General features: G+C 45.4%; 1 protein-coding gene across 2 annotated transcripts in view; it reads left to right on the forward strand.

Annotated features, from left to right (window-relative positions):
- The window catches only part of EFHD1 (EF-hand domain family member D1), a 44057-nt gene extending 39053 nt beyond the window's left edge, over positions 1 to 5004 (forward strand). For both annotated transcript variants that reach the window (XM_006042663.4, XM_006042662.4), the window contains one exon: positions 3735 to 5004. In XM_006042663.4, coding sequence (XP_006042725.3) covers positions 3735 to 3869 — 135 coding nt within the window. In that variant the 3' untranslated portion in view covers positions 3870 to 5004. The remainder of the gene's footprint in view (positions 1 to 3734) is intronic.
- The last annotated feature ends 10073 nt before the right edge of the window (positions 5005 to 15077 follow it).

A 15077-nucleotide genomic window follows, 5' to 3' on the forward strand; every position in this document is an offset into this window, starting at 1 on the left:
ATTTTATTTTGAAAGTATATAAATCTAATTTTTAACAGTGGCTATATTTAGCAACCAGCTCATAAAATTCCTGGAAATCAAACAACTGGCTTGCAAGCAGGTAGCAGCTAGTGCGCCTCTGGTCCCAGAGATGTTCAATGACGCGCCCAGGGTCTGCTTCCTGCCCACCCTGAGCACAGGGAAAGGGGGAGGGATGAAGCGGGTGGGAGAGGAGTCCAGAGTGGACAGCCCGCATTCCTCTGTGTTGTCTAAACAAGGGAGGAGAAGGGTGGCAGGGTCCCTGAAGACTGCAGCCATCCGGTTGACCACTGTGGGGATGCTGGCAGGAGGGCAGAGCCTCAGTGAAGGACCAGCCCAAACTGGAAATCCTCACCCCCAGTGGGTCCTGGTGAGGCTTCTAAGAAAAACACATTCTCAGCCTGCAAGCAGGAGCAGACAAAGTCCTTGGTCCAAGGGTGGGACTTGGTAGAGTTGGGGGGCAGAGGTGAAGCGTGTCCGGCAGAAGTGCAGGTCCTGGCAGTCGGAGGTTATGTGACAGATGCTGCTGTGAAGATTGTTCAGGCATCTGTTCTGGGTTAGAAAGTGAATAAAGGCGAGGCCAGCACATTAGGAAATAGGAGCTTGAACCCAGGTTGTAGGATTCTACAACCATTAGGGATACTTGGGGGAGGGGCTGGGTAGACGACAGTAAACTCCAACTTGGACATCTTGCCAAGATCAAGAAAGAGCAGTCTCTGAGGACTCTGACATAGGGAGCCAGGGGTGAGAACTGCTGGGTCAGAGCAGGGCCCCCAGGGCCTGAGAAATACCTGGTGGGGGAGTTTGGAAAACATAATTTCCTTGACCCTATCCCTAGGGATTTGGATTCGGAAAGAGTAAAAACATAATACGTACTGCCTACTGATAACTTCATTGGTATCTTGTCTTCAGAAATGGACCCTTGTGAAGTACAGGGAGGATTTGAAAAGGATATTATAATTTTTCATTGAAACATGAGACTCAGCATTGGGCTACCATAGATGTGGTTTTCCCCGGTGGCACAGCAGTAAAGAATCTGCCTGCCAATGAAGGAGATACGGATTCAATCCCTGGGTCGGAAAGATCCCCTGGAGAAAGAAATGGCAACTCACTCCAGTGTTCTTGCCTGGGAAATTCCATGGATAGAAGAGCCTGGTGGGGCAACAGTCCGTGGGGTTGCAAAGAGTTGGACATGACTTAGCAACTAAACAACCACAGCCATGGATGTAATGAAATGAAAATCAGAATGGACTAAATAAAAAGCGTTGTAGGGAATGGTAAATCTTAGCTGCAGCACTGCAGAGAAGTGAATGAGTGGACCAGGGGATAGACTGATGAGACAATGAGACAAGGAAGCTAGTGACAGAGAAATCAAGGGGATGATGCCCATAGGTAGAGATAATGAGAGATGATGATACATCAATTAAAAACCATTAAAAGCTCCATAAAGAAACTCATTGATACAGAAAACAGATTTGGTAACCAGAGGGGAAGGAAGTTGGGGGACAGATGGGAAAAATGGATGAAGAGAGTCAACTACGGGGTGATAGATGGTAATGAGACTCGTGGTGGTGATCACTTTGTAGGGTATTCAGATGTTGAACTGTAATGCTGTATACCTGAAACTTACATAAAAGGCTATATCACATTCATTCTCTAAAGCCATTATGAATCTGATTACAAAATCAGATGAAAATAACACCAATTTATATATCCATCTAATAAGTATCGCTGTAAGAATCCTAAAACATTAAGAAATGGAATACAATTAAAATATTTGAAATTTATGTTAAGATGGCAGGGATAATTTTTTAAATATATTCATATCATAGGTAGGTTAAATTAGAAAAATGTGACCATTGCAAGTAGATGTCTCAAAGACATTTGGTGAAGTTTAATACACATTCATAATCACACATTTGAAAATAAGAAAATATGCTTCTTCAACATAAGAAAAAATTTACTTTCTTTATAAATATTAAGGCATTCTATAAGGCAGTGATATCAACTAATGTAGCACAGGCGCAGGAGTAAACAAGCCAGTTAGTGGGATGGGACGGAAAATAATAAAAGCAGGTCTCCTTCATGTGGGAACTGAGTATATGGAAAAGATATATTTTCAAATCAGTGGGGAAATAATGGGCTATTCAGTAACAGGTGTGGAGACAATTGGCTATCCACTTAGGAAAATGAAGTAAAGCCCTCCATTAGGCTCCCTCACTAAAATAAATTGCAGGGGACTTAAAGAGCCAAGTGGGAAAATGAAAACATAAAAGTATGAGAAGAAATTACAGGAAAATGGGTTTAGAACCTGGGTGGAATAGAAGAACTTCTTAAACATGATATGGAATACAAACTTGGAAAGGAAATAAGTGAACTTTTTGATGACATCAAAATTTAAATGTTTATATGACCCAAGATACTTTGAAGTAAAAAGACAAAAGACTGGAGGAAATTAACTGAAAAATATGTACATAAATTATGTAAAGAATTGCAAATTAAAGGAAAAATAAACACTAGCTGAATAGAAAAATGGGCAAAGAATATAAATGGATAATTCATCAAGAAAAGAAAGAAAGTGAAGTCGCTTAGTCGTGTTGGACTCTTTGCGACCCCATGGACTATAGCCTACGAGGCTCCTCCATCCATGGAATTTTGCAGGCAAGAGTACTGGAGTGGGTTGCCATTTCCTTCTCCAGTTTATCGAAGAAGAAATAAAAGAAGGTGCCAATTTTTCTTCCACATCAGATTGGCAAACAGGAAAAAGGTTAATGATAAGTGTTGGTAAGGTTATGGGGAAATGAGCCTTGCATTTCATGATGGTGGGGTGAAAATTGGAGCAGCTCTTTGGAGGGCGATCTAGCAGTTTTTATTAAAAACAGTGTACACCTAAAGATGGGGTTTCCCTGGTGGCTCAGGGGTAAAGAATCTGCCTGCCAATGCAGGAGATAGGTGTTTGATCCCTGGGTCAAGAAGATCCCCTGGAGAAGGAAATGGCAACCCATTCCAGTGTTCTTGGCTGGAAATCCCATGGACAAAGGAGCCTGGTGGGCTACAGTCCATGGAGTTACAAAGAGTCAGACACAACTTAGTGGCCAAACAACACCTAAAAATATCCCTTTGCTGCAGGCAGATTGATGCAGTCCCAGTCAAAATGCCCACAGGGAGCTCATTTTGTTCTTGACTTCCCCTAGAACTAAAGAATATCATTGTGAAATTAAAGGTGGAAAGTAAGTAGAAGTGGGCATGGATATGAACAGTATCCTGAGACTTCCTTGGTGGTCCAGTGGCTAACACTCCATGATCCCAACGCAGGGGGCCCAGGTTTGAACCCAGGTTAGGAAACTAGATCCCACATGCTGCAACTAAAGCCCCAGTACAGCCAAATAAATAAATATTAATTTAAAAAGAAGTATCCTGAAAAAGAAGCTAAAAAAAAAAGAAAAAGAAGCTCAGGTGGAATAGGCAACCCTAGCAGATTGGAAGGAGCATCTATAACACAGAAGCAAGTAAAATGACGATATCCTCGCTGTTAGAAAGCAAACATGGGAAGACCAAGGGCAGGGAGCACTGGGTCAGGGGTCCTGCCTCCAGCGGGGCTGGGGTCCCAGGCCCTGTGGCTGGAGAACACCGAGTTCTGTTTGGTGGGCTGCTCCCTCTCCAGGCGTCTCTTTTGTCTCTTACTCTGTTGACCCGCCCTGACTGTTTCTTTACAGGTCCAAGCTTTGTCCTGTGCCAGTAAGTTTGAAGCGGAGCTAAAAGCAGAGCAAGATGAGCGGAAGCAGGAGGAAGAGAAGAGGAAGGTCCGCCAAGCAGCCTTCCGGGAACTCAAGGCCGCTTTCAGTGCTTAGTGCGGCTGACCCTGACCTCTGACCACAGCTGTGCCTCACAGATGCTCCGGGGAGAGCTAGCCAGACACCCTCACCCCTGCTGACCCTTTGCCCCAGCCAACCTCCACACCCACCACAGTGCACACCCCTTGGCCTCGTGGGGTGGCAGGGGCAGCTCTCAGCCCCATTTGGGAACCCCTCCCAGAAGGTCCCGCTGCCCGCCTCAAGTCTCTCTCCTGCACCCTTCTCTGTAGCCAGAACGTGCCTCTACTTGGCAACCTATGCCTGTTCCTGTCTCTTTTCCCCTCCACATCAGAGAGTGGTCTGCTGTGTTAATTCGTGCAGATACTTCTTTCCTTGGTGGTCCTCAGAGGAGAGAGTCGCGGGAGGCCAGTGATGTTAACAACATCCAATTCCTTGGGCCATCCTTTTCTGTGTCTCTCCTCTCTTTCTCATCCAGCTTCCTTGTTCTCATTCTTCGCCTGATCCAGCCAGATGCTCCTGCATATTCTGTCCTTTGGTGATGGTGAGGTTTAAGGCAGGCCAGGCTGGACCACAGTTTGGTCCCTCTCCAACAGCGGGCCACAGCACGCTGCTGAGGTGACAGAAAAGAATGAAGAGATGGGAGATTCTGGTCTTCCCCATCACCTTTCTCTTATCCTTAGCATTTCCACTTAGGTCCCTCCCTTTTCCTTCCCCTTTGCACTTCTCAGCCTTTTCCCCCTTCTAAATACTGTGCTGCTTAACCATAAGAATGAGAGAATGATTATAAATAATTTTAATGAATAGAACAATTCTTATTAACTCTGACTCGATGCAAATTATATTACAGTAGACCCTTGCCATCACCGACTAACAAATCCAGAGTCTTTCAGAATCTGAAAAGCTATGACCATTTTCACCATCTAGCCAGTTTCCAACATCTGCTCTAAGGTGTTCAAAGTGAAGCTGTTCTTCAGCACAAATTTGTACATGTTATGAGTTCTTGGGATTGCTCCCAGATATCAGGGGTTTGTTGTACATGATAAAATAATTTCTAACGTCATATTTATTTCTTCCCTTTTTTAACTGCTGTCTTTACAATGAATAAAACATCTGCATTTTTACCTTACAGCTATTCTTTTTAAATAAATGGTGCAAGTGGGCTTAGCCATCATATCAGCGTGCTTCTTGTCTTCTTTGAATTGGAGGAGAGAGGAGGATGTTTTCTGTGCGGGCCGCTTCCAGCCCAGGCTCCTGTTTGACACTGAGTCCCTGAAGTAGAGTTAGAAGTGGTCCCTGTGGGACTTTGCTGGTGGTTCAGAAGGAAAGAATCCTCTTGCCAAATGCAGGAGACATGGGTTCGATCCCTGATCCAGGAGGGAGCTAAGCTCCCTGGAGCATCTAAGCTCATGCGCCACAACTACCGAGCGTGTGCTCTAGAGCCCAGGAGCCACAGCCTGAGAGTCTGTGCTCTGCAACACGAGAAGACACTGCAGCGAGAATCCCACGCACCCCAGCCAGAGAGGAGCTCCCCGCTCACTGCCACGAGAGAAAAGCCTGTGCGGCAACGAAGACCCAGCACCACCAAAAATAAATAAATTAAAAATCAATAAAGAAAATTATTTTTTTTTAAAGTGAAGATTGGAAGTTTGGTTTTCCCTCCAGGGCATTCTGAGTAGGAAGGTTGTCCACTGCGCTTCCCTTTCCTATCACTGAGGATTCTTTAAGCTGCAGATGAAATCTGTAGCTTAATTTCTCTTGCTTCCTAGACCCCCCGAAACTCTGATGAAGGCCAGTGAGCCCTTGCTCCCATGTGTATAATTCCACGGTATATAGTGGACCTAAATATGGTAAGGACCCCTGGCTTAAAAAACACCCTTGGCTCCCCAGGGAGGACAATTTCTGTTTCTACACAAATCCAAGACCTACAATTCTATGGCATCATTTTTCCATGGAAGGTCACCCCACCACCTCCCTGCTGGAGGAAGTGGACATGGAAAAGGAAATGGAGAAAAAGGAATGGAAAGACTCTTGCCATATAATCTAGAAATCATGCTTCTTGGTATTTATCCAAATGAGCTAAGATCTTTTTGTCCACACAAAAAGCTGCACATGAATGTTTATAGCAGCTTTATTCATAGTTCAAAACTTAGAAGCAACCAAAGTGTTCTTCAGCAGGTGAATCATTAAACTGTGGTTGATCCATACAATGGAGTATTAATTCAGTGGTGAAAAATGTTATTCAGTGCTAAAAAGAAATGAGTTACCAAATCACAAAATGACATGGAGGAAACTTAAGTGCATATAGCTGAGTAAAGGAAGCCAATATGGAAAGGTTACATTGTGTATGGTTCCAGTTATGTGAAATTCTAGAAAAGGCAAACTTATGAAGACAGTGAAAAGATTAGGGTTATCAGGGGTGGGGGCGGGCAAGGAGGGATGAACGGGATTTTTAGAGCAGTGAAACTTACTCTGCATATTGCTATTGTCTTAGTTGCTAAATCATGTCCTACTCTTTTGCAACCCCATGAATTGTAGATGGCCAGGCTCCTCTGTCCATGGGATTTTTCAGGAAAGAATGCTGGTGCTGTGCTGTGTGGTTAGTCGCTCAGTTGTGTCCGACTCTTTGCCATCCCAGGGACTGCAGCCCGCCAGGCTTCTCTGTCCATGGGGATTCTCCAGGCAAGAATGCTGGAGTGGGTTGCTATTTCCTTCTCCAGGGAACCTTCATGACCCAGGGGTTGAACCTGTGTCTCTTGCTTTGGCAGGCAGGTTCTTGACTACTGAACCACTGGGAAAGCCCACATGATGCCACAATGGTCATTATACATTTGTCAAAACCCATGTAGAATATACAACAAAGAGTGGGACCTAACGTTACTATGGACTTTATTTAATAATAGTGTGTCAACAGGAGCCCATCAGTTGTAACAAATGTGCCACACTAATGCAAGATGTTAATAACAGGCAGAAATGGAGTGGGAAGGAAGAGAGGGATATATGAAACTCAACTTTATGCCAATGTTTTCTGTAAACCTAAAACTGCTCCAAAAAATAAAGTCTACTAATAAAGCAAAGGAAAAAGAAGGAAGGAAGGAATGGAGGTAACAGTGTAAATACTTCAAATGCCCTTTCCCTTCCGTGGACCTCTAGGCCCATGTGAGAGCTAAGGCCTCTTGTTTTCAAATGATAGAAAATGAAACACAGAAGGCCTTATGAGGGAAACAAGGACGACCATTGGGTTATGGGACTACAAAGACCAGGGACAGGGCTTCTCTGCCCCTTCTTGGTCATAAAGTCCTGTAAACAGTGTTCCCTTCATGCCTGCCGTCCACAGCTCCCCTCCTCAGCAACATGGTCATGGCCTTCACTGATTCATTCCTGAGAGTCTACTGTGGCCTCATAACTGGTTTCCCTGTCCTCATTTTGTCCTGAGTTAGAATCATCTTTCTAAACTGTAAAGTGTTTCTAGACATCTTTCCTTCAGTTTTTGGCTCCCTGCCTTCAGGATCTGGCCCCTACTCACCCATCTTGTCTCATATCTTGCCCCTCCTCCCCTCCAAATTGTACTGTCCTGGAACATGCAAGACCTAGTGATTCCTAGGAAGGGCCACTCATCCAGACCTTTCCAATTCCCTCTGCCTGGTACGCCCTCCCTTCCCCAGCGAGTTCTCACTGTCACTCAGCTCAGAGATGATCCTCAAGAAGCGTTTTTATGCTTCCAGGTACCTGGTCTCAAGAGTTCCCATTTCACCCTAAGTTTTTCTCCACTGTAATCCTTATGACATTGTGCAGTTTTCTTTTCTTTACTTCTCTTCCTCCTTGTTTTAAAGATTAATTTTTTTTTTGGAGTATAGTTGCTTTACAATGTTGCTAGTTTCTACTGGACAGCAAAGTGCATCAGCTACACCTGTAGGTATAACCCCTCTTTTTTTGGTTTCCTTCCATTTAGGTGACCACAGAGCACTGAGTAGAGCTCCCTGAGCAATACAACAGGTTCTTGTTAATGTATCTATTTTATATGTAGTATCAGTAGTGTATCTATGTCAATCCCAATCTCCCAATCATCTCCTAACCTCCCAGTTCATCCCATCCCCCTCCTCCTTCCTCCTTTGGACTTTTGAACTCTTTGGACTTTTGAACTCTTTGGACTATGAACTCTTTGAAGGGCAGAAACTCTGCCTTACCCTTTGTTGCAAGCCTAATGGGGTTGCTTGGCATGTGAGAGCATGTCCCCCCACCCTGCCCATCCCTCCACATGCACATTTGTTTCACAAGGACGTACCAGGTTCTTTGGAGCAGACAGATGGACAAGAGAGGGCCACTACCACTGACTCAGGGACCTTCTGGATGCCTGACATGGGAGCATGGCCTGAGGGGACAGCTCTGAAAGTCAGGACAGCAGAGACTGTGCAGACCTCTGTCTCACTGGAAGGTGACAAGTCTATTCCCCAAGGTGCTCCTTTGAGTGGTAGGGAACACCGGCAAACAAGTCAGCTCTGCCTCTGCCCTGGAGACTGTGTGATGTAATAAGAGCTGCAGTCAGATACTAATGAGGCTGGTACTGTATCCTCGCTGAGTCTCTGTTTCCTCATCTGTAAAATGGGAATGGTGGTTGTCTACCTGGAAGATTCTATGTCTGGCATTTACTTAGTGCTCAGGACATACGGGTCCCCTCTCCAGCTTCTAGCTTCCCCTGCTACAATTCTGTCTCCTCCTGAGCTCTGGGTCTTTAAGGTCACGTGCAGGAGATTCCAGGCCAGTTTGTATGTGCTCAGAAACTTAGTCGTATCCGACTCTTTGCAACCCCATGGACTGTAGCCCACCAGGCTCCTCTGTCCATGGGATTTTTCAGGCAAGAATCCTGGAGGGAGATGCCATCTCCTCCTCCAGGGGATCTTCCCAATCCAGGATCGAATCCACATCCCTTATGTCTCCTGCCTGGAAGTGCTCAGTCCTGGCTGTTGCCTTGGCCCCAAGCAGTTACTCACTTACCCAGCTTCTCTATTTTCTTAAGTTCCCTTTCCCAAACAGCTTGGAGAGATTTCTGCCTATCTGCCCGCTCCCCTGCCACACCCCTGCAGCTGACACTTGCTGAGCCCTCCTGGCCGGATCGTGTGACTCGACAAGTGTGGCCTTGTCCCTGCTCAGATTTCTCCTTTCTGGCCCTGCTTGTACACCAGGCCAGATTCTGGCCACATCCCTGCCCACTAGCCTAACTGGTAGGGTGGCCGTAGGGGACCAAACGTATAATTCCGCCCACTTAGGAAGGCACTGGGGAGGGGCCATTATCCAGGATCTCTGCTCCTTTCCGCTCCTTTCCTCTCCTTTCCAAAACCAATCACTTTTGGCATCTGCCACATGATATTGGTGGGTGTACACATTGCTGTGGTCTTTTTGAAGGGCAATCTGATAGACTGCTAAAATTTAGAATTGTGAGGACTTCCATGGTGGTCCAATGGCTGACTCCACACTTCCATGGCAGGGGGCCTGGGTTCGATCCCTAGTCAGGGAACTAGATCCCACATGCTACAACTAAAGAACTGATGCTGCAGCTAAGATTTGATGCAGTCAAGTAAATTAATTAAATGAGTTGTATCTGTCTCAGTCATTAATTTCTGCTTTAACAAATCATCCTATAACTTAGTGGCTGAAATCAATAATTAACATTTATTACGCTACACCCTTTCTGAGGGTCAGGAATTCAGAAGTGGTTTTGCTGGTTTCTAGCTCAGGGTCTCTTATAAACAGTCAAAATGTCACTTGAGGCTGCAGCCATCTGAAGGCTTGACTGAGGCTGGAAGACCCATCCCTAAGGTGACTCACTCATGTGATTCACAGGTTGGTGCTGGCTGTTGGCCACAGGCCTGTTTTCTTGGCAAGTGGACTTCTCCGCTGGACGGTCAGAGTGTCCTCACAGCATGGCAGTTGAAAGCAAATGATACTAGAGGTGTAAGCCACCCACAATGTCTTTTAAGACCTCACTTTGGAAATCATGCTCTGTCATTCCCACAATATCCTACTGGTTACACAGTCCAGCCCAATTGGAAGGAAATACTGGGAGCCATCGTGAAGGCATACTACTACAGAATCAGTCTGGATTCTTAATTGCAAGTAACAGAATCTAAGCAGACTGATTTAAGCAGAAGGAAAATTTCCTGAAAAGACATTGAGAGGCCACAGAATCACTAGCCGGGTTGGGGGATTAGGCTTAGGAAATAGGCAGGAAGCCAGGTGTCTGGGGACCACAGCCAAAAGAGCTCCATGGAGACAAGCCAGGCCTGGTACCACTGCCCTGGGTGATAAGATCTTTGGGATGCCTTGCTTCTGCAGGTGCTTAGTCCAGATTCAGAGTCTAAAGGGGAACCTACGTGTTGGGGGTGGGAAGGGTTAGTATCTGGACCACCTGTCTTCTGTAAGGGGAGGTCTCCCACCAAGATTCTTATTTTCCCCAAACATGGAAAAGTATTTCAGATGCAGAACAGTTGTGAATGAAAGGCAGGTGTCTGCTGCAGAGATTGTTGTTGTTCAGTCGCTCAGTCATGTCTGACTGTTTGTGACCCCACAGACTGTGGCACGCCAGGCCTCCCTGTCCTTCATCATCTCCCGGAGCTTGCTCAAACTCATGTCCATCGAGTCGGTGATGCCATACAACCATCTCATCCACTGTCACCCCCTTCTCCTCCTGCCTTCAATCTTGACCAGCATCAGGGTCTCTTCTAATGAATCTGCTCTTCACATCATTTGGCTCAACTATTGAAACTTCAGCTTCAGCATCAGTCCTTCTAGTGAATATTCAGGATTGGTTTCCCTTAGGATTGATTGACTGGTTTGATCTGCTTGCAGTCCAGGGAACTCTCAAGAGTCTTCTCCAACACCACTGTGGAAAAGTATCAATTCTTTGGTACTCAGCCTTCTTGATGGTCCAACCCTCACATATGTACATGACTACTGGAAAAACCATAGCTTTGACTAGACGTAGACCTTTGTCAGCAAAGTAATGTCTGCTTTTTAATATACTGTCTAGGTTGGTCATAGCTTTTCTTCCAAGGAGCAAGCGTCTTTTAATTTCATGGCTGCAGTCACCATCTGCAGTGATTTTGGAGCCCAAGAAAATAAAGTCTGTTGCTGTTTCCACTGTTCCCCCATCTATTTGCCATGAAGTGATGGGACCAGATGCCATGATCTTCATTTTTTGAATGCTGAGTTTTAAGCCAGCTTTTTCACTCTCCTCTTTCACCTTAATCAAGAGGCTCTTTAGTTTCTCTTTGCTTTCTTCCATAAGGGTGGTGTCATCTGCATATCTGAGGTTATTGATATCTCTCCCAGCAATCTTAATTCCAGCTTGTGCTTCTTCCAGCCCTGTATTTTGCTGCAGAAACACTCAGGAGCATTGACCCAGGGATTCTACCCCTGGGAGTTTATCCTATAGGTAAATATAAACATGAATAAGGGTATACTTAAACGGAAATTTATTATTGCATTATTTGTTATAGCAAATATAATGGAAACAATCAGGGTGTCTATCAGGAGAGGATCAGTTAAGTGTATTCTGATGTGTGCTGTGCTTAGTCGCTCAGTCGTGTCCGCCTCTTTGCAACCCCATGGACTGTAGCCTGCCAGGCTCCTCTGTCCATGGGATTCTCTAGGCAAGGATACTGGAGTGGGGTGCCATGCCCTCCTCCATCCATGTAAATAATCACTGCTAGGCAGACACTGAAAAGAATGTGGAGGACTCCAGGACGTATTCTTGGAGAAAGGCCGGGAGCAAAGCAGTAAATACATACCACTCAGGTGCGCTGTTCTGTTTCACATGAGAGATACAATGCCATGTCTCTGCCCACGTCGGCTACGCTGCATGAGGTCAGTGCCAAGCAGATTTTAGGCAACTGCTTGTATCCGCAGCTCTCGGGGGTACTGAGAATTAAGAAGTACATCATGCTTGTTTCCTTACACAACCAGAAAGCCACACAGGAAACTGTCATCAGTGGGTTACTTGAGAGGGGAAAGAACCTAAGGGTCCCGAGTTTCCTAGGGAAAGAATCTAAGTTTGAGAGGGTTTTAAATTTTTTCTGTTATATGTTTTTGAATTCTTAAAAGTATTAAACTGTAAACACATACTGCTTTACTGTTGCAACTGCTAATAACAGTTACTAAAAAAGAAAAGGGACTCTCTGACTGCAAAGAAAGTGAGAAGAGCAGTTGAACCTGCATGTGGGAACTCTTTGGGACAGCAAAAATATGAAATCCTCAATATGCAAGACTCAGGAGAAAGCAAATACCATTTTGGGACACATTGTGGGGTGTTTACATGAAAAGATAATGTTTATCGTATTCCAAGATCGTTTTTATGACAATTTTCTTGGTACATCTGGAGGTTGGAAATTTAAAAAAAAAGTTTAAATATGCAAGTACTTTTAGAATAAAAATGTTTTCAAACATAAAAATGGATCTGTTTCCATAGTTATCATCTGAGCAGTCTTTCCTTGCTGTTTGCTGTGCTCTCTTCCCGCACTCTCTTCCTCGTGTTTCCTCTTTGCTTTTCAGCTGTGTACCCAACGCTGTAAGTTAGGGTGCCAATCTGAGTGGCACTGCCTTCTCCACTAATGCATCCATCCTCCTTTTTTTATCCACTTCCAAATGTCTGCACCCTCCCTTCCTCATCACCGACTCTTTTCTAATCCTCTGTACTCTCTGCTCCACAGACACACCTCCAATCCCCAGTCCCAGATGCCTTGATAATGCTACAGATTTGGCATTGCCAGCCAATCTCTTCCTCCCTCTCTTCTGAGACTGGTTCCTGCTTCTAACCTGGTCCTCCCTGTAACTTCTCTCTGTCTACCAGCCACACTTTTTCTTCCTGAGAACCTGCCTTTACTCCATGCTTTTCCTCTCTACAGTTGCTGGTTATGGGTAATTCCCCAAGGTTTCACAGATCTCCTCTCCATGGGCGACTCTCAGATTTTTAGTTCTGACTGCCTCTAAATCCCACTCCAGTACTCTTGCCTGGAAAATCCCATGGACGGAGGAGCCTGGTGGGCTGCAGTCCACGGGGTCGCTAAGAGTTGGGCATGACTGAGCGACTTAACTTTCACTTTTCACTTTCATGCATTGGAGAAGGAAATGGCAACCCACTCCAGTGTTCTTGCCTGGAGAATCCCAGGGACAGAGGAGCCTGATGGGCTGCCGTCTGTGGGGTTGCACAGAGTCAGACACGACTGAAGCGACTTAGCAGCAGCAGCAGCCTCTAACTCTCCTTCATTTCAAACTGTCTCTTTAAAATTTTAGATGATTCCATAATGGCATCCCAGTCCGGTATTCGTGCCTGGAGAATCCCATGGACAGAGGAGTCTGGTGGGCTACAGTCCATGAGGTCTCAAAGAGTCAGACATGACTGAGCAACTAACACTACTTTGCTAGGGCTGCCGTAACAAAGTATCACCAGTTGGGTGGCTTAGCAGAGATTCATTGTCTCACAGTGCTGGGTGATAGAAATTCAAGATCAAGGTGCTGACTGGTTCTTTCAGAGGGCTGAAGAAGAATGCTTGCTCCATGCCTCTCTCCCAGCCTCTGGTGGTTTGCTGGCAGCCTTTGGTGTCTCTTGGGATGTAGAAGTATCATCTGATTCTTACCTCATCTTCACGTGGAGTGCTCTGTCTATATATTTCTGTGTACAGATTTCCTCTTTTTAGCTTATTTTCTTTGTTATTAACTTATTTGGCTGCATGGGGTCTTGTTAGATCACATGGTATCTTTGTTGGGGACCTCGGGCTTCTCTCTAGCTGTAGAACTCGGACTCCAGACTCCGTGGGCTCAGTAGCTGCATCTCTCCGGCTTAGTTGCCTAATGGCACGTGACTGAACCCACATCTCCTGCACTGGAAGGTGGATTCCTAACCACCAGACCACCAGGGATATGCCCAGATTTCTTCTTTTAAAAAAAACAAACAAACCAACCTAAGGTTACTTCTTTATTTATTTTTGGCTGTGCTGGGTTTTCGTTGATGCGTGGGTGTTTCTCCAGTTGCAGTGAGCGGGGACTACTCTGTAGTTGTGGCGGGTGGGCTTCTCGAGGCAGTGGCTTCTCTTGTTGCAGGAACACGGGCTCGAGGCACAAGGGCTTCAGTAGCTGCAGCACACGGGTTCGGTAGTTCCGGCACGAGGGCTTAGTTGCTCCGAGGCATGTGGGATCTTCCTGGACCAGGATTCGAACCTGCGTCTCCTGCAGTGGCAGGTGAACTCTTTACCACTGAGCTACCAGGGAAGTCCCCAAATTTCCTCTTTTTATAGGGACACTTGTCATACTGAATTTTGGTCCACCCTAATGATTTCATCTTAGCTTGATTACCTCAAAGACCCTATTTCCAAATAAAGTCACTTTCTGGGGTATATTCTGAGGTTTGGAGGCCAACATATCTTTTGGGGGGGGCGACACAACTCAATCCATAAGGATATGCTCCAGTCACTATTGGTATGTAACAAATTATTCCAAAATTTAGTGGCTTCAAACAACCATTTTATTATGTTCATGGATCTGGTGGAGCCGGAATTCAGACAAGGCACAGTGAGGATATCTGTCTCTGCTTCATGACGTCCTGGGCTTGGATGCCTGGGTATGACTTAGCTGGGGCTGGCATCATCTGGTGGCATTTTTCACTCAAATGTCTGGTTGTTGATACTGGGACTTTACCTGCGCTATTGATGTGGGCAGTTACTTGGGTCTCTCCTTATTGTCTGGACTTCCTCCCAAAATGGCAGCCTCAGGACATTTGGACTTACCATTTGTCAGCTCTTTTTTTTTTTTTTTTTCTGATTAAAAAGTAATATATTCTCTTTAATAAAGAAATCCAACCCTTACAGAAATGCCAAATATAGAAGAGTATTTGCTCATATACCCCTTCCCTAGCTATGCAGAGGATACCACTGTTAAAACCTAGAATACGCCCCTCCAGGGGTTTCTAACTGGGTCTGTGTGTATTTACCATCACCTATATGGATTTGGTGGCATGCTGTCCCAGAACTTCTTTTTCATGTTAGTAGGTCATGGTGTGTTTTTGAGCCAGTCCATTCAGCTCCACTTTGTTTTTATTTTCTTTTTTTCTGATAAAGCAGGTACAGATGCCTTGGTTTGGGAATGGGCCTTGGTTCGTGCAGTGAATTCCCTGCTGATGGACACTGATGTGGTTTCTTTTTTTCTGACCAAACTGCTGTGAACACCCTTACTTGGGTGACTTTCCCCAAGTCTTGT

The sequence above is a fragment of the Bubalus bubalis genome, chromosome 6, assembly GCF_019923935.1.
Source record: "Bubalus bubalis isolate 160015118507 breed Murrah chromosome 6, NDDB_SH_1, whole genome shotgun sequence".
Classification (NCBI taxonomy): domain Eukaryota; kingdom Metazoa; phylum Chordata; class Mammalia; order Artiodactyla; family Bovidae; genus Bubalus; species Bubalus bubalis.